Source organism: Chiloscyllium punctatum, chromosome 14, assembly GCF_047496795.1.
Source record: "Chiloscyllium punctatum isolate Juve2018m chromosome 14, sChiPun1.3, whole genome shotgun sequence".
Lineage (NCBI taxonomy): Eukaryota > Metazoa > Chordata > Chondrichthyes > Orectolobiformes > Hemiscylliidae > Chiloscyllium > Chiloscyllium punctatum.
In genome coordinates, this window is record NC_092752.1 from 280,457 (window position 1) to 298,575 (window position 18,119).

The 18,119-nt window shown below is 41.2% G+C and overlaps 1 protein-coding gene across 2 annotated transcripts in view; it reads left to right on the forward strand.

Moving 5' to 3' along the window:
* Positions 1-11,765: 11,765 nt before the first annotated feature.
* wdr32 (WD repeat domain 32) overlaps positions 11,766-18,119 on the forward strand; it is an 88,037-nt gene continuing 81,683 nt past the window's right edge. The window contains exon 1 of one of the 2 annotated variants that reach the window (XM_072583701.1): positions 11,766-12,106. In XM_072583701.1, coding sequence (XP_072439802.1) covers positions 11,850-12,106 — 257 coding nt within the window. In that variant the 5' untranslated portion in view covers positions 11,766-11,849. The remainder of the gene's footprint in view (positions 12,107-18,119) is intronic. The other variant, XM_072583700.1, reaches the window with a different exon arrangement.

The window sequence follows — 18,119 nt, forward strand, 5'->3', positions numbered from 1 at the left end:
TGACCTCTCCGCCCCCACCCCATTCCAGCCTATCACTCTCACCTTGACCTCCCTCCACCTATCACATTCCCAACACCCCTCCTCCCTACCTTTTATCTTAGCCTGCTGGACACACTTTCCTCATTCCTGAAGAAGGGCTTATGCCTGAAACGTCAATTCTCCTGCTCCTTGGATGCTGCCTGACCTGCGCTTTTCCAGCAACACATTTTCAGCTCTGATCTCCAGCATCTGCAGTCCTCACTTTCTGGCTGGGAGGTGCCAGGTAGAGAGGCACATATTAAGTACCTAAATGGAAATTAGCTACTTTTTAGAAACCTTGGAAGCACAAGTTATAAAGAATGAATGTGCAAGATTTATCATTTCAAGAAATCAAATATTTCATTTTAACAATATTTTGAGTAATTTATTGGCTAGATTAGATTACATTACAGTGTGGAAGCAGGCCCTTTGGCCCAACAAGTCCATACCGACCCACTAAAGCGCAACCCACCCAGACCCGTTCCCCTATATTTACCCCTTCACCTAACACTACGGGCAATTTAGCATAGCCAATTCACCGAACCTGCACATCTTTGGACTGTGGGAGGAAACCGGAGCACCCGGAGGAAACCCACACAGACACTGGGAGAATGTGCAAACTCCACACAGTCAGTCGCCTGAGGCAGGAATTGAACCCAGGTCTCTGGCGCTGTGAGGCAGCAGTGCTAACCACTGTGCCGCCACAGTAGTAATAGATACCTCAAAACAAACAGGAAATTTGTTTTGAGAACTTGAAATATTTTGTTAGGCTATAAGTGAATATATCAATTTTGGAATTTATATCGGTTAGTGAAAGGAAAATGCAGATGTGACCAGTATAGATAAGTTAAGTCTTTGATTGGAACAACTTATTTTGGAACTATAAAAGGGAATAGTAAGAATATCCAGAAGTTGGATGTAGTTTAAGCAAAAAGAGAACCGGGATATTGTTTGTTTGTTTGATTTGGTACTTCAAATATTTACGCCTAAAGTCCAGTAATTAAGAATCAGTAATTTTTATAAAGTTTTTGTTTAAGGTAATCTGTGAGTGGGTGAAACCATCAAGGACAAGACAGTGACCATACATATCTCCTGCATGTGTATCTATTGACCAGTCTACTTCATTGCTCTGAAATATAGACTGAGGTCCTGTGGATTTATCAACTTTCAGCCCATTAATTTCTCCACTCAACAAAATTTCCTTCAAGTCCTCAATCTCCCTTGTCACTTGGATGTCTAATTCTGGGAGATTTCTTGTATCTTGCTTGTAAAAACAGATACAAAGTAATTATTCAACTTCTCTGCCACTTCTCTATTTCCATTATAAAGTGTCCTGACTCTCCTTTTTAATGGACCCACATTTGCCTTAGCGAAATGTTCCCTATTTTTATTTGCCAAAACCTTTTATAGTCCATTCTTGCATTTGCTAGATTGCATTCCTATTCTGTTCTTGCTTATCAATTGTACAGGAGCTTGGTTAGACTGCATCTTGAGTACTGTACACTTTTGATTTCCTTAAATCTGGAAAGATGATATTGCCATTGAGGGAGTGCAACAAAGGTTCACTAAACTTGTTCCTGAGATGATGGGATTGTTCCATGAAGAGTGATTATACAAAGTGGGCCTATACTCTCTGGAGTTTTGAAAAGTTAGAGGTCATCTCATTAAAACCTAAAAAAGTACTGGAAGTGATAGAGGGATATTCTTTTTGTTCATGGGATGTGGACATCATTGGTTTGTCCAGAATTTCTTGCTCATCCCTAATTACCTGAAAAGCAGTTGAGAGTCAGTTGCTTTCCGTCTGGAGTAAGTTGGCCAGACCAGGTGAAGGTGGCAGATTTTCTTCCCTAAAATACATGAATTATCCAGATAAGCTTTTCAATTCTGAACTTAAAAGAACATAGATATTATACCATCCGCTATTATTGCATTCAAACCCACGTCCTTAGAATATTAGGATGTGGTTTTTGATTACCAGTCCAGTGCTTACAGACTTGTCACTACAGCTTCCTAGATAGACAGGGTGGATGCAGGCATTTCCCCCGAATGGGGAGTTGATGCCCTCTAGTTCTAATTGAAAAATAAAAGGCAATGCCATTTAGAACTGAGATTAGGCAAATTACTTTCACTCAGAGGATGGTGAATCTTTGGAATTGTCTCCCTCTGAAAGTTGTGGAAGCACTGACTTTTAAGTATATTTAAAGTAGAAGTTGATAACCCCTTATGCCATTAATAATCAAATTTATATGGATTGGATGCGTAAAAGGCATTGAAGTGTTTGATCAACAATGATCATATTGAATAATGGAGCAGGCTGAATGGCCTATTCCTTTAACTCTCCTTGCGTACACATGAAAATGAAGGATCATTGTCACTTTTTCTTGAGTGTCCTATCAATTTATCAAATTATTTGAAAACATAGTGAATAAAAGTTCTTCAATTATTTTCTTTTATAGAGCAAGACACTCTGCAGTGCTTGTCATGTTTTTGGGCTTGTAGATTGCAAACTTCCTTTGATTCAATATCAACAAATACTTCTTAATCTGATTATATTTCTTCCTGAGAACAATATCTAAATAATAATAACAGAAAAGTTTTACTAAATGCCTGGCAATGGGAATATATGACAAGATTTGAAAAATTTAAAAATCATTGCCTTATGTCCCTTAATTAAATTGTCACTAATAACGAACACGTAAAATTATGAAAAGAAAAGAGAAGATAGACATAAGCTCATTCTAGTCATTGAAGGGATCGGATGAGGATTAACGTAAGATTAAATTTAAGGCACTTTTTATCAAAACGCAAAGACATCTTTACTGAGTTAATTGAATTTATGGAACTAGTTACGGGATTTGTGATTCTCATAGCAACTATATCAGCTTTTGAGATCAGGTTAAGGAGGTACAAACTGGTTGCATAAGTGTGATTGTGAGTATTTGCCAATATCAGGGGTAACTATGTTGGGGTCAATTGGGTGAAATGACTAAATAAATCTCGACATCTGGATACACTTCTTTGTCAGTTTTACACCAGTAGGAAGAAAATATCTGGACATCCAAAAGCTTTGTCACTGAAAAAAGGGAAAATAAAAGTGTTATACATTTTCTTTTAGCCCTTTTTGGCTGCTCCAAACCAATCATTATTAACTGATTGCATTCACATCCAATCAGGTTAATCATGTGACTGCATGATCCATTGATCGACAGTTCTTGGTCTTCCCATGATGGTTACCAGATGCCATAATCGCATTTTTGGGCCTTCACTATACCTCTTATTTGAACATGTTTCTAGGCTTCAGCTCCTGCTCCAGTTATTTGGTACTGCCCTGTCAATAGCAAGAGGGCTACTATCTGACTTGGAGGTCGTTCTGGGATAATGTGCATCCAGCAGCGTGATTTGGCTATAATGTTGCTGAAGAATAAAGAAATTATTTTTGAGAACGCTTAGTTCAGTTGGCAATTGCATGATTCCAGTGGGGATTGGTTTGCATGATTTGTTTTGTGCATGTGGTGAAATCTGTGCGCCATTCTGCACATGCGCCAGTGCTCGTGCCGTACTGTGCATGCATGAAGTTGGTGCTGGTCTTCGTGCTGTTCTGTGCATGTGCCAACGTCAGCTGCTAACAAAGCAGCTTTGTGAGAGGTACTGTGTGGAGAGCAGCTTGCTTACGTGTTTTTAAATGTACTGTGTTGAATTTACTTTTGTTTCATTAAATATGATATCAACTTTCATTCAGGCTGTGCTATACTTTGTATTAGATTTTTGGGTGATTTTTGAGTAATCGTGAGTGATATGTTTTGCTTATCTGCCCCAACCCCACTTTTTCCATCGGCCACATTATTTCTATTAAGCAAGGCTTCTCTGGACAATTCTGGTCTCCTTCCAATAGGAAAGATGTTGTGAAGCTTGAAAGGGTTCAGAAGAGATTTGCAAGGATGTTGCCAGGGTTGGAGGATTTGAGCTATAGGGAGAGGCTGAACAGGCTGGGGCTGTTTTCCCTGGAGCGTCGGAGGCTGAGGGGTGACCTTATAGAGGTTTACAAGATTATGAGGGGCATGGATAGGATAAATAGGCAAAGTCTTTTCCCTGGGGTCGGGGAGTCCAGAACTAGAGGGCATAGGTTTAGGGTGAGAGGGGAAAGATATAAAAGAGACCTAAGGGGCAACATTTTCACACAGAGGGTGGTACGTGCATGGAGTGAGCTGCTAGAGGAAGTGGTGGAGGGTGGTACAATTGCAACATTGAAGAGGCATTTGGATGGGTATATGAATAGGAAGGGTTTGGAGGGATATGGGCTGGGTGCTGGCAGGTGGGACGAGTTTGGGTTGGAATATCTGGTCGGCATGGACGGGTTGGACCGAAGGGTCTGTTTCCATTCCGTATATCTCTATGACTCTACGGCGTTATAGGAGAACGACCTGTATTTTGAATATCCATGGAAATGCAGTTAAATCTCTTTAATACCTATATACTTGGAATGCATTTTTAAAATATGTAACCTGAGGCTACGATTACCAGACGGGTGGGTTAACTAATGGATGGCAGACCTTTCTCTGGCTGAAGAAGTTTCTCGTTATCTCTGTACTAAAAGGCAATGCCCTCATGTCCTAGTCTCTCCTACCACTGGAAACATCTTTCCAACAGCTACACTGTCCAGGCCATTCAGTATTCTAAGTTTCAATCAGATCCCCCAGCATCCTTCTAAACTCCACTGAATATAGACCCTGAGTCCTTAAACGTTCCTTTTCATTCCTGGGACCATCCTCAAGAACTTCCTCTGAACAAGCTTCAGGGCAGTACATTTTTCCTGTGATATGGGGCCCAAAACTCTGCACAATACTCCAAATATGGTCTGACCAGAGCCTTTTATTTTGTAGAGTGAACAGGATGTTTGACACTCCTTTTTTTTCCCCACACTACCACCTAACTACGGTAGTGCTTATTTATTACCAGAGTCTTTTAGAACCTCAGACGTACACCCTTCTTTTATGTTCAAGTCCTCTCAAAATAAATGCCATCATAGCATTTGCCTTCCTAACTACTGACTCAACCTGACTTCACCTTGAGAAAATCCTAGACAAGAACACCCAAGTCTCTGCACTCAGACATCTGAATTTTCTCTCCGTTTAGAAATTAGTCCATGCCTCTACTCTTCATACCAAAGTGCATGTGCTCTCACTTTTCCGTGTTGTACTCCATTAGCCACTTTTTAACTCACTCCTAATCTGTCCAAATCCTTCTGCAGCCTCCTCAATGCTACTGTCCCTCTACCTGTCTTTGTATCGTCTGCAAACTTAGCCATACGATTTAAGATGAAAACTAGGCAAGCTGCTGTTTCTGCTAAAAAAAAAACTTGGTTCAGCCACTTTTTGTCAGAACCACTTTTAGCCATTTTATGCTGCTTCAGCCATGGGTAGCCCTAACAGGGACTTATTGGCCTAAAAGATCTGATTGTACTAGAATCTAAAAGATCTGCTTGTTTGGGTGTTAAAAGCATATGTCTTGTGGAGCCGATCCCAAATACTTTGTCTTTTCAGAGCTTAGAATGGTGCAATACAGGAAGCCCCTCTTTGAAACATACAACCAATGAGTTCCACTCACTACTGTTTCCTCTCAACCCAGCATTTTATTCCCTTCAAGTATTTATCCAATTTCCTTTTGCATTTCTGAAGAAGGGTCACTGGACCTGAAACATTAACTTTGATTTCTCTCCACAGATGCTGCCAGACCTGTTGAACTTTTTCCAGCAATTTCTGTTTTTGTTCTTTTTGAATTTTCCTATTGAATCAGCAACATCCTTTCAAGAAATAAGTTCCAAGTCACAAGAATTAGACATGGCAGGTGAATGAAACAAAAAGAATGATTTTGCGTTGAAATTGATTTTAAGACCAGGAGACCATAAGAAATAACAACAAGAATAGGCCATTTGGCCAGCAAGCCTGCAGTGCCATTCCCTGGGATCATAGATGATTGACATTCTGATCTCCATTTTCCTGCCCATTCTCTATAATCCTGTTTTTCAAGGACTCTTTTTACTTGCAGCTTTCTGTGGCAAACAGTTCCAAAGACATACAACCTTCAGAAGAAATTTCTCCTTATTTTAGTCTTAAATTGCGGTCCCTTTATAATGCATTCTGGTCCTAAAGTCTTCCATGAGGGGAAACATCATCTCAGTATTTACCCTGTCAAGCCCTTTAAGAATCGATATGATTGATGTCTCAACAGGATCACCTCTCATTCTTCTAAACCCCAATGAGCAGACTCCTGAAACTAGCATTTGCTCATAAGAAATTGCGCTGGATCAGGGATAATCCCAGTGAACCGTCATGGAACTGCCTCCAATGAAATTTAAAGAGAGAGAGACCAAGAACGATGCTCAGTACTCCAGATGTGGTCTCACCAGCACTTCATACAGCTGCAGTAGGACCTTCTTTTCTTATGCCCCAATCTGCTTGAAATAAGGGCCAACATGCCATTAGCCTTCCTGATTACCTGCTGCACCTGTGTGCTAGCATTGTTTTGTGCACTAGATCTCTGAAGTCTTTTTATGTTGTAGCTTTCTGCAGTTTTTGTCCATTTTATAGAATCTGCTCTTTTGTTCTCCTTTCTAAAATTAACAATTTCACATTTTCCCACATTATATTCCATTTGCCAATTTTTTTGCCAGTTACTTAACCTCTCTGTAAGCTGTTTGTATCTTCTCACAACCCACCTTTTCATCCATTTTTATGTCATTGCAAATTTGGCTACAGTACATTCACTTCCTTCTTCCACATCGTTAATATATATTGCAAACATTGTAGTTCCAGCACTGATCCCTTTGGAAACTAGTGGCTGGAGGTTTCCAACTTGAAAAGAACTCCTTATTCACACTTGCACTTGCCCATTAGCCAATTCTGTATCCATGCCAAAGTTCTACCTCCAATAGCATGGACTCTGGTCTCACGACTTAACCTCTTATGTGGTACGTTTCAACACAGTAGTACTGCTACCTCACAGTACCTGTGACCTGGATTTGATTCTGACCTCAGGCAACTGTCTGTGTGGAGTCTGCTTGTTTCGTGTGGGTTCTGTCCTAGTTCTCCAGTTTCTTCCCACCATCCAAAGATGTGCAGGATAGATGAACTGACGATGTTAAATTGTTCATCGTGTCAAGAGATTTGTAGGCTTGGTGGATTAGCCATGGTAAATGCAGAATTATGGGGCTCTGGGTGGGATGCTGTTTGACGCAGACTCAATGGGCTGAATGGCCTCTTTTTGCACTGTTGGGATTCTATGTGAAAGTCCAAATACAACACGTCTAGTTTTCCCACTGTCCATTTTGGGTGTGACTTCCTTGGAAAGCTCTTAATAAATTATGGTGTGGAGGTGCTGGTGTTGGACTGGGTTGGACAAAATTAAAAATCACACAATACCAGGTTACAGTCCAACAGGTTTTATTTGGAAACACCAGCGTTTGGAGCATTGCTCCTTCACCAGGTAGTTTTGGACCAGGATCAAAAGACAGAATTTACAGCAAAAGTCCACAGTGTCATGCAACTGAATTGATATACTGAACAAACCTAGATTGCTGTTAAGTCTTTCATCTTTTAGAATAGATTGCAGGTTTTGATTCATTAAAATGTAATCCTAGAACTTCTTTCAAGTCACATTCCCGAGATAATTTGAGGTTTTATAACAAAAAGGTGATATCTCAGTTTGGGCAATGCATTAAAGGAGTGAGGTTAGAGTATGTCTGTCTATGGGGTGAATTTACATTTGCAGAATTGTATTTGCAGATACATTGTATTTTGCTCAAAAAGCACACAATCTGCAGGCAGTCAATCCATGTAACATTTTATAAGTTCCTACTTTGGAAATAAAACCAGTGTCTCAAGATTGAGATACAGACTGCATCCAAAGTGTGAGTTTAGAGACTTTGTCTGGGCTGAGATGTCACTTTTTAAAAATAAAACTTGAAGTTATCGCGAGAATGTGACTTGAAAGAAGTTCTGGGATTTACATAACAATGAATTCCAGGTTTCAGTTCATTAATATGAAGTTGAAGGTGTGTACTATACCTTTGAGAGAGTGAAATTGTTTTGCACAGAGCCTGCAAGCACTCGTCATGTGACTGGCTAGCAGTCTCAGAGAACTGGAAAATTGAAAATATGTAACATTTGGCTGTTTTTTGCAACTGTTAGAATTTAAGTTATCAGTTTAAATTATGCCCCAAGATACCAAAACCTTATTGAATTTGAATTTATTGGCATTTATAAGCAGGCATTTTGGAGAGTTAGCCAGAGAGAGGCCAACCAGCTGCCATTGTCAGAGTAACTGCTTGCAAAACACTCTATTAAAGGTACCTCTTTCATATGAAACATCTTTACAGCAAAAGACTACCCATAAATATTTACAGCCAGAGGAAGGAGGACAGAGATGACAGCCGCTCTCTGGTTTTGAAAATTAAGTTGATGTAATTTTAATAGGCTCTTTTATTGGAACAATGTTGTTATAGAGTGGGAGGTAGGTAACAAACCTTTAATGTAAAGGAGGCTCTGAGTTGTAAGTAGTTGTTGTTGAATATTCACTTTTAGCATTAAAAAGTAAATTGATATTTTTTCTTTAAATAGTGGAAGTTGGGAGTTCTCTGTCACTCATACTTTAACAGATTATGAGGAGAGGCAAGCTTTTCTGGGTGTTTGGTTGAATTAGCAGAAGGGTTCACCACCATGTTGTTGCACCATTCTAAAAGATGAAAGACTTATCAGCAATTTCGGTTTATTCAATATATCATTTCATGTCAGATACGATTTTCCTGTCATGAAGGCATGCTCACTCTGCTTTATTAGATTATGATTTTCCAAATGAGTTGCTATTACTTCCTTAATAATTGATTCCAACACTTTGAATGGCCTTCTCATATACTGTACAACCAGGGGCATGACACTTAGTTGAGACATCTTCAAAAATAATGCAGAGAAATTTTGAAGCTATTACCTGTTGTTTTTGTAAACCTGACCAAAGCCTTTAGTCTGGTGAGCCGAATTAGTCTGTTCTCTTGTCAAAGGTCAGTTACACAGCAGAATTGCGCTCAATTGTGAAATCTTTCTGCTTAAAGAAAGGATGAGTCATTTGTAGTAAAATGACATTAGATGAATCCCCAATACTGAGTGGATATTGTGTTGCTGTTTGTCATGTTCCCCAATTTGTGTGCTTTTTGAGGTAAAGAGTTTCTATCATGCTACTGTACATAGAATCAGATGGGGAGACTGTTTACCTCTCAAAAGCAAAACTGAAAATGCTGGAGAAACTCAGCAGGTTTGGTAACAGGAATCATTTTGAGTCCAGTACGACTTCAATTGGTTGATAAATGTTTATTATTGAGATGATTTTACTTGTCCAGATTGACAGCAAAAAGTAAATAAAATGAGATTTTATGATACATGATAAGAACTGGAACAGGAGTAGGCAATTCACCTCCTTAAGCCTACTCTGCCATTTTTATTCTGACCATGGTAGACAAGCAGGAGGCTGAAGAACATAGCAAGCCAGGCAGCATCAGGAGGTGGAGAAGTCAATGTTTTGGGTGTAACCCTTGTTCAGGACTGGGGGTGCGTGTAATGGGAACTGCAGATAAAGAGATGAGGAGTGGGGAGGGTACTCAGACTCCTTGGCATCATGGTAGCCTACAAACCTACCAACACACTAAAACAGCAACTAATGAACTTGAAAGACCCTATACAGACAATAAGCAAAACTAATGTCATTTACAAAATACCTTGCAAGAACTGTAACAAACACTACATTGGACAAACGGAGAAAACTAGCCACCAGGATACATGAACATCAATTAGCCATAAAAAGACATGACCCACTCTCACTCGTGTCTTTACATACAGATGAGGAAGGACACCACTTCGACTGGGACAACAGTCCTCGGACAAGCCCACCAGAGACACGCACAAGAACTCCAAGAAGAATGGCACTCCAACCAGAAATCTTTCAACAAACACATTGACTTAGATCCTATTTACCACTCCCTGAGAAATAGAACAGGAAATGACATCAACCCAAGGAAACCTAAACACATAAATAAAAAGTGGGCTATACCACCTGTGCTTCACTGGAGGCCTACTGATGATACCTAGTACGGTGATGAAACATCTGAAAACGAACCTTCCAGTTCAGCAAGCGAGCTTGCACCCAGAACCTCAATCTGAGCTACAAATCTCCTCAAACTTGCTAACTTCAGTAAAGGTTTGACAAAGATCCTCATGGTAGACTGGCTAGGAAGGTTAGAGCAAATGGAATAGAGGGAGAACTAGCTATTTGGATACAGAATTGGCTCAAGGTAGAGGACAGAGTGGTGGTGGAAGTTTGCTTTTTAGTCTGGAGGCCTGTGATTAGCCATGTGCGACAAGGATCGATACTTCTTGTCATTTATGTAAATGATTTGGATGTGAACATAGGAAGTATGGATAGTAACTGGATGACACCAAAATTGGAGGTGTCGTAGACAGCAAAGAAGGTTACCTCAGAGTACAATGGGATCTTGATCAGATGTGCCAATGTGCTGAGAAGTGGCAGATGGAGTTTAATTTACATTTATGTGAGGTGGTGAGTGTATGGAATGAGCTGCCAGAGGAAGTGGTGGATGCTGGTACAATTGCAACACGTAAAAGGCATCTGGATGGGTATATGAATATGAAGGATTTAAAGGGAAATGGGCCAAATGGTTGGGACTATTTGTTTTGGACATTTGGTCAGCATAGGCTTGTTTGACCGAAGGTTCTGTTTCTGTGCTGTATGTCCTGAAACACAGCATCAATGTAATCTCCCAATTTCTGAAGTGTCCCAGTGTTCTAAATTCATATTGAAGTTCTTCAACTCAGAGTCAGAGTTTCTCCAGCAACTAAAACTTGTGACAGGTTTAGTCTCTGTGACCCACAAAGGAGTTCTCACCAGCTCCCACAAAACGCAAGCACAACATATCTCTATGTTGGTAATTTTTAAAATTTCCAAACTGATTTTTTTTTTAATCTGTAAAATTCTTCTCCTATTTGCTATTAATCTGAAAACAATTTAGAACAGGTATTTCAAATTTACAGTTACTACCCAAGCATTGTTAAAAATCAGACAACACCAGGTTATAGTCCAACAGGTTTAATTGGAAGCACACTAGCTTTCCGTGCGACGCTCCTTCATCGGGTGATTGTGGAGGGCTTGATCGTAACAGAATTTATAGCAAAAAATTTGTAGTGTGATGTAACTGAAATTATACATTGAAGAATTGATTGTTAAGCCTTTCATCTGTTAGAATATAGTGATAGTTTCACTTCTTTCATGTGTAAATCACAAATTCCTTTTTTTAAAAGTTGCATTCTCGGATTAGCTGTTAACAATGGTGATAGCTAGACAGTATGTTGAAGGTGTTAGCCCCCTGTGTTCTCTGTCTATGACCTGATTGATTCTAATCTAAAAAGTGAGATAACAGAGTTTTACATAAATTGATGCAGTTTTTGAGCTCAGAGTTCTACATGAATGTATGCAGTTTTTGAGCAAAGTGCAATGTAATTCTGCAAGTACAAAAAAATTCACCACACAAAATATACGCGTGCATGTGGGTCTGTGTCTGTGTGTGTGTCTGGCTGGGATGGCCGAATCATACCCAAGCAATGAACTTGCAGTTTTCCTGTTAAGGTCACTCTTTGTTTCTGATGAGCTCCTCCTTGGGGGAACGTTTGTGTAGGGGGCAGCACAGGAGCCCGGAAGAGAGTGAGGAGACACCAGAAACAAGGCGGTTGTGACGGTTGGCGTATTTGTGCGGCCAGAGCTCCGGGACTGCTATGAGCGGGAAGACGCCGCCAACTCTGTCCGGGGAGCCAGGCTTGCAGAGTTACCGCTGCCGTCACCGTCAGAGCAGTGTGTTCGCCTGGGTCCGTGGCCGTTCGATGGGCCGCGGCCTCGGGCCGCTGGTGGACTCCGGGCGGGAGACCCACTGCATCATGACCAGTCTGTATGGCTCCATGAACCCTGCCGACTCGGTAACTCTTAGCACCAAGACCCACGGAGCCGCCTTCAACCTGGAGTACTCGCCTGACGGGTAAGGAGCCGCAGCGGGATTCACCCCCTACTCCCATCGCCCCTTTCCAGGGCAGGGCGTACAATCATGGGAGTTCGTCTCAGAATAAGGCTAGGTCATTTATCCCGGAGAAGAAGATTTTCTTATCTGAGGGAGTTGATTTTTTTTCCACTTTAAAGAGTGCTGTGAAAGCTCAGCCTTCGTGCGTTGAAGACAGCTGAATGCATTTCTACATCTTAAAAACATCAAAGGATACAAAGATACTGAGGGAGAATCAGCCATGGTGAATGGTGGCTTGGCCTTGAAGGGCTCAATGACCCACACTGTTTCCTCTTTCTTGTTTTCAGTAACGGATGCCCTGGTAGTAATCTTCCAAGAAATCTTAGATTTTTGAAAATTGATGAATGATTAGTAAACTGACAATGCAACATCTCTATTCAGAAGGGAAGGAGATTTTAAAAGACGGCTTACTGTCATAGAGATGTACAGCATGGAAACAGACCCTTTGGTCCAACTCATCTATGCTGACCAGATATCCCAACCCAATCTAGTTCCACCTGCCAGCACCCAGCCCATATCCCTCCAAACCCTTCCTATTCATATAACCATGCAGATGCCCTTTAAACGTTGCAATTATACTAGTCTCCAGCACTTTCTCTGACACCTCATTCCATACACATACCACCCTCTGTGTGAAAAAATTGCCCCTTACGTCTCTTTTATATCTTTCCCCTCTCACTCTAAAGCTAGTTCTGGACCCCCCCATCCCAGGGAAGAGACTTTGTCTATTTATCCTATCCATGCCCCTCATGATTTTGTACACCTCTATAAGGTCATCCCTCAGCCTCTGACGCTCCAGGGAAAACATCCTGAGTCTATTCAACCCCTCCCTATAGCTCAAATCCTCCGTCAGAGCAGTGTGTTCGCCTGGGTCCTTGTAAATCTTTTCTGAACCCTTTCAAGTTTCACAAAATCTTTCCAATAGGAATTGAGACTAGAATTGCACACAGTATTCCAACAGTGGCCTAACCAATGTCTGTACAGCTGTAACATGACCTCCCAACTCCTGTACTCAATACTCTGACCAATAAAGGAAAGCATACAAAAGTCTGTCTTCACTATCCTATCTACCTGCGACTCCCCTTTCAAAGAGCTATGAACCTGCACTCCAAGGTCTCTTTGTTCAGCAACACTCCCTAGGACCTTACCATTAGGTGTATAAGTCCTGCTAAGATTTGCTTTCCCAAAATGCAGCACCTTGCATTTATCTGAATTGAACTCCATCTGATCAAGATCCTGTTGTAATTTGAGGTAACCTTCACTGTCCACCACACCTCCAATTTTGGTGTCAACTGCAAACTTACTAACAATACCTCTTATGCTCACGTCCAAATCATTTATATAAATGATGAAAAGTAGTGGACTCAACACCGATCCTTGTGGCACTCCACTGGTCACAGGCCTCCAGTCTGAAAAAAACCCTCCACCGCTACCCTCTGTCTGATCCAGTTCTGTATCCAAATGGCTAGTTCTCCCTGTATTCCATGAGATCTAACCTTGCTAACTAGTCTTCCATGGAAAACCTTGTTGAGTGCCTTACTGAAGTCCATATAAATCACGTCCACTGCTCTGCCCTCGTCAATCCCCGTTATTATTTTGTCAAAAAACTTAAATCAAGTTTGTGAGACATGATTTCTCACGCACGAAGTCCATTGGTAAAATGTTAGGATCTATTATAAAATATGTAAGAGCAGAGTATTTAGAAATCAGCAATCAGGCAGAGTTGGTATTGCTTCATGAAGAGGAATCATGCCTGTCAGATTGGTTAGAATTCTTTGACGTAGTAACACGCAGGATAAATAAAGGGGGAACAGTGGATCTCATGTATTTGATAGGTACTGCATATTAGGAGAAAGTGAGGACTGCAGATGCTGGAGAAGTCAGCCAAAAAGGGTGGCACTGGAAATGCACAGCAGGTCATCCAAAGAGCAGGAGAGTCCAAGTTTTGGGTGTAAGCCCTTCATCAGGAATGTGCATGTTAGGCTACTTAATAAGGTAAGCAGCTGTGGTGCTGGAGGTAACATATTATCGTGGATAGAAAGTTGGCCATCTAATAGAAGATAAGAGAATTGAGATCAGGGAGCTGTTAGTAGGATGGTAACCTGTAACTAGTGGTGTGTCACAGGGATGAGTGCGGAAACCATAATTATTTATAATTATGATGTGGAGATGTTGAGTTAGACTGGAGTGGACACGGTCAAAAATCAAATGATACCACGTTGTAGTCCAACATAGATTTGAAATGGGACCTCCCATCTAAAGTGCATTGTCTAAACTGAGATATCATCCCTTCTACATTGATAAAACCTTTCATTGTCTATGGACAAAGGCTTGAAAGGAATCTGGATTTTGCATTTTAAACAGCAATCTACCTCCTAACTATTGAAAGAATTCAACATGGGCAGCTAGTTTTAAAGTTTTTGCTTGTAAATACTGTCTTGTTCCTCCCTATCATACTGCTTCAAGCCAGGCACCATCAGGAGGTGCAGAAGTCGACGTTTTGGGTGTAACCCTTCTTTAGGACACTGCGCTTCCTCATGCTGCCTGACTTGCTGTGTTCTTCCAGCCTCTGTCTGTCTACTTTGGATTCCACCATCTGAAGCTTTTTTTTGTCCCAATCGTACCTTGCCTGAGGCTCTGAAAGCTTATAATTTCAAATTAATCTGTTGGACTATTACCTCATGTTGTTTGATTTATAATTATAGAATCATAGAGATGCACAGAAACAGACCCTACCATCCAACTTGTCCATGCCGACCAGATATCTAGTCTAGTCCGATTTGTCCACACTTAGCACATATCCGTCTAAACCTTTTCTATATGTATACCCATCCAGATGCCTTTTAAATGTTGTAATTGTGCCAGCCTCCACCACTTCCTCTGGCAGCTCATTCCATACATGCACCTTCTTCTGCGTGAAATCGTTGCCCCTTAGATCCCTTTTATATATTACCCCTTTCACCCTAAACCTATGCCCTCTAGTTCTGGACTCTCCAACCCCAGGGAAAAGACCTTGTCTTTCTACTATGTCCATGCTCCTCATGATTTTATAAAGTTCTATAAGGTCACCCGTCAGCCTCCGATGCTCCAGGCAAAAGACCCCCAGCCTGTTCAGCCTCTCCCTACAGCTCAATCCTCCAACACTTTCAACTTCCTTGTAAATCTTTTCTGAATCCTTGCAAGTTTCAGAGTGAGACCAGAATTGCACGCAATATTCCAAAGGTGGCTTATGTCCTGTACAGCAGCAACATGACCTCTCAACTTCTATACTGAATGCTGTGGCCCATAAAGGAAAGCATATCAAATGCTTTCTTCACTATCCTATCTACCTTTGACTCACTTTCAAGGAACTATGAGTCTGCACTCCAAGGTCTCTGTTCAGCAAAACTCCCCAGGACCTTACCAGTAAGTGTGTAAGTCCTGCTCTGATTTGCTTTTCCAAAGTGCAACACCTCACGTTTATCTAATTTAAGCTCCATCTGCCACTCCTCTGCCCAAATGAATATACAATTGCCAGAGTTGTGGATGACACAAAATACGCAGGAAAGCAAATGGTGAAGATGTTATAAAGTGTGTTGAGAGACAAATAAGTTGTTCCGCGATAACGCATTTTGTTAATATAAATTCATGATTACGTGATTAACGAATTGGGGAACACGGTTTCTAAAGTGCAAACTTTTGGAGTGTGTATTAGTTATAATGTGATTCCTGCCTCATAAGTTTAAATTGTGCTGCTGTTATGTGATTTTCTTATAACATGAGATTGCGTTATAACAGAACTGACTGGAGAAGATTAAGGGAGTGGGCAAAAACTTAGCAAATTGAATACAATGTGGATAAATGTGAAGTTATCCACTCTGGCAAAAAAAATAGAAGTGTTGAACAAAGACTGCAGAATCCTATAACACAGAGGGATTTGGGTGTGTTTGTACAGAAATCACAAAAGGTTAGAATACAAATTTAGCATGTAATAGGGAAGTTAAATTGAATGCTAACCTGTATTTCAAAGGGATTGGAGTATCAAAATAAGTGGTCTTGCTAAAACTAAATAACAAACCAGTCAGACCACAGCTGGAATATTGTGAGCAGCTTTGGTCCCTTATCTGTGGAATAAATACTGGCATTGGAATCAATCTAGGTGAGGTTCACGAGTTCGATCCTCGGCATGGTCAGATCCTCTCAAATGAGGAGAAGCTGAATAGGTTGGGCCTGTACGTTATTAGAGTTTAGAAGAATGACAGGTGAATTTATTGATACACACATGATTCTTAGGCAACTTGACAGAATAGATCTGGAGAGAGTCTCTTGTAGGTGAGCCTTGGAGCAGAGGCCATCATTTTAAAGGTGTCACCCAGTTAGGACAGTGATGAGGATTTTTTTTCAGAGTAGTGAATCTGTGCCATTCTTTGTTGCAGAGGTCTGTAGAGGCTGTCTTTCAGCATATTCAAGATTGAAAAGGGCATATTTTTAATTTGTAAGTGAATTGAGGGTTAAAGGGCAAAGAAAGGGAAGTGGAGTTGAGGATTATCAGATCAACCATGATCTCATTGAATGGCAGAGGAGACTTAATGGGTTGAATGGTTGACTTCTGTTTTCATACAGTGGAGTGCCACAAGGATCGGTGCTGCGTCCTCTACTTTTTGTCATTTACATAACTGATTTGGACGCAAGCGTAAGACGTACAGCTAGTAGGTTTGCAGATGACACCAAACTGGAGGTGTAGTGGACAGCGAAGAGGGTTACCTCAGATTACAACAGGATCTTGACCAGATGAGCCAATGGGCTGAGACGTGGCAGATGGAGTTCAATTCAGATAAATGCGAGGTGCTGCATTTTGGGAAAGCAAATCTTCGCAGGACTTATACACCTAATGGTAAGGTCCTCAGGAGTGTTGCTGAACAAAGAGACCTTGGAGTGCAGGTTCATAGCTCCTTGAAAGTGGAGTTGCAGGTAGATAGGATAGTGAAGAAGGCGTTTTGTATGCTTTCCTTTATTGGTCAGAGTATTGAGTACAGGAGTTGGGAGGTCATGTTGCGGCTGTACAGGCCACTGTTGGAATGTTGCGTGCAATTCTGGTCTCCTTCCTGTTGTAAAGATGTTGTAAAACTTGAAAGGGTTCAGAAACTATTTACAAGGATGTTGCCAGGGTTGGAGGATTTGAGCTATAGGGAGAGGCTGAACCGGCTGGGGCTGTTTTCCTTGGAGCGTCGGAGGCTGAGTGGTGGCCTGATAGAGGTTTACAAAATTATGAGGGGCATGGATAGGATAAATAGGCAAAGTCTTTTCCCTGGGGTCGGGGAGTCCAGAACTAGAGGGCATAGGTTTAGGGTGAGAGGGGAAAGATATAAAAGAGACCGAAGGGCATTTTTTTCACACAGAGGGTGGTACGGGTATGGAATGAGCTGCCAGAGGATGTGGTGGAGGCTGGTACAATTGGAACATTGAAGAGGCATTTGGATGGATATATGAATAGGAAGGGTTTGGAGGGATATGGGCTGGGTCCCGGCAGGTGGGACTCGATTGGGTTGGGATATCTGGTCGGCATGGACGGGTTGGACGAAGGGTCTGTTTCCATGCTGTACATCTCTATGACTCCAAGACTCTTTCTCGTACAGTGTTATGTTAAACTAGGGTAGTGTCAGGTGTGTAGAGCTGTAAATGTCACGCTGTTGTTCAAAAAAATATATATTCAGCTGTTACTAAATACTTCTGAAATGTTGTGAAGTTTCTACCTCGACTGCCTTTTCAGGTCGTGTTGTAGATTCCCATCACCTTCTGGGTGAAAACATTTTTCCTGACATCCCCTCTAAACCTCCTGCCTCTAAACTTCGATGTATGTCCTTAGTCATCGATCCCTTCACCAAGGTGGAAAAGTCTCTTCCTGTTTATCCTATCTATGGTTCTCACAATTTTATACAACTCAACCATGATCCTTCCCCAGTCTCCCCTGCTCCAAGGTAAACAACCTGTGTAG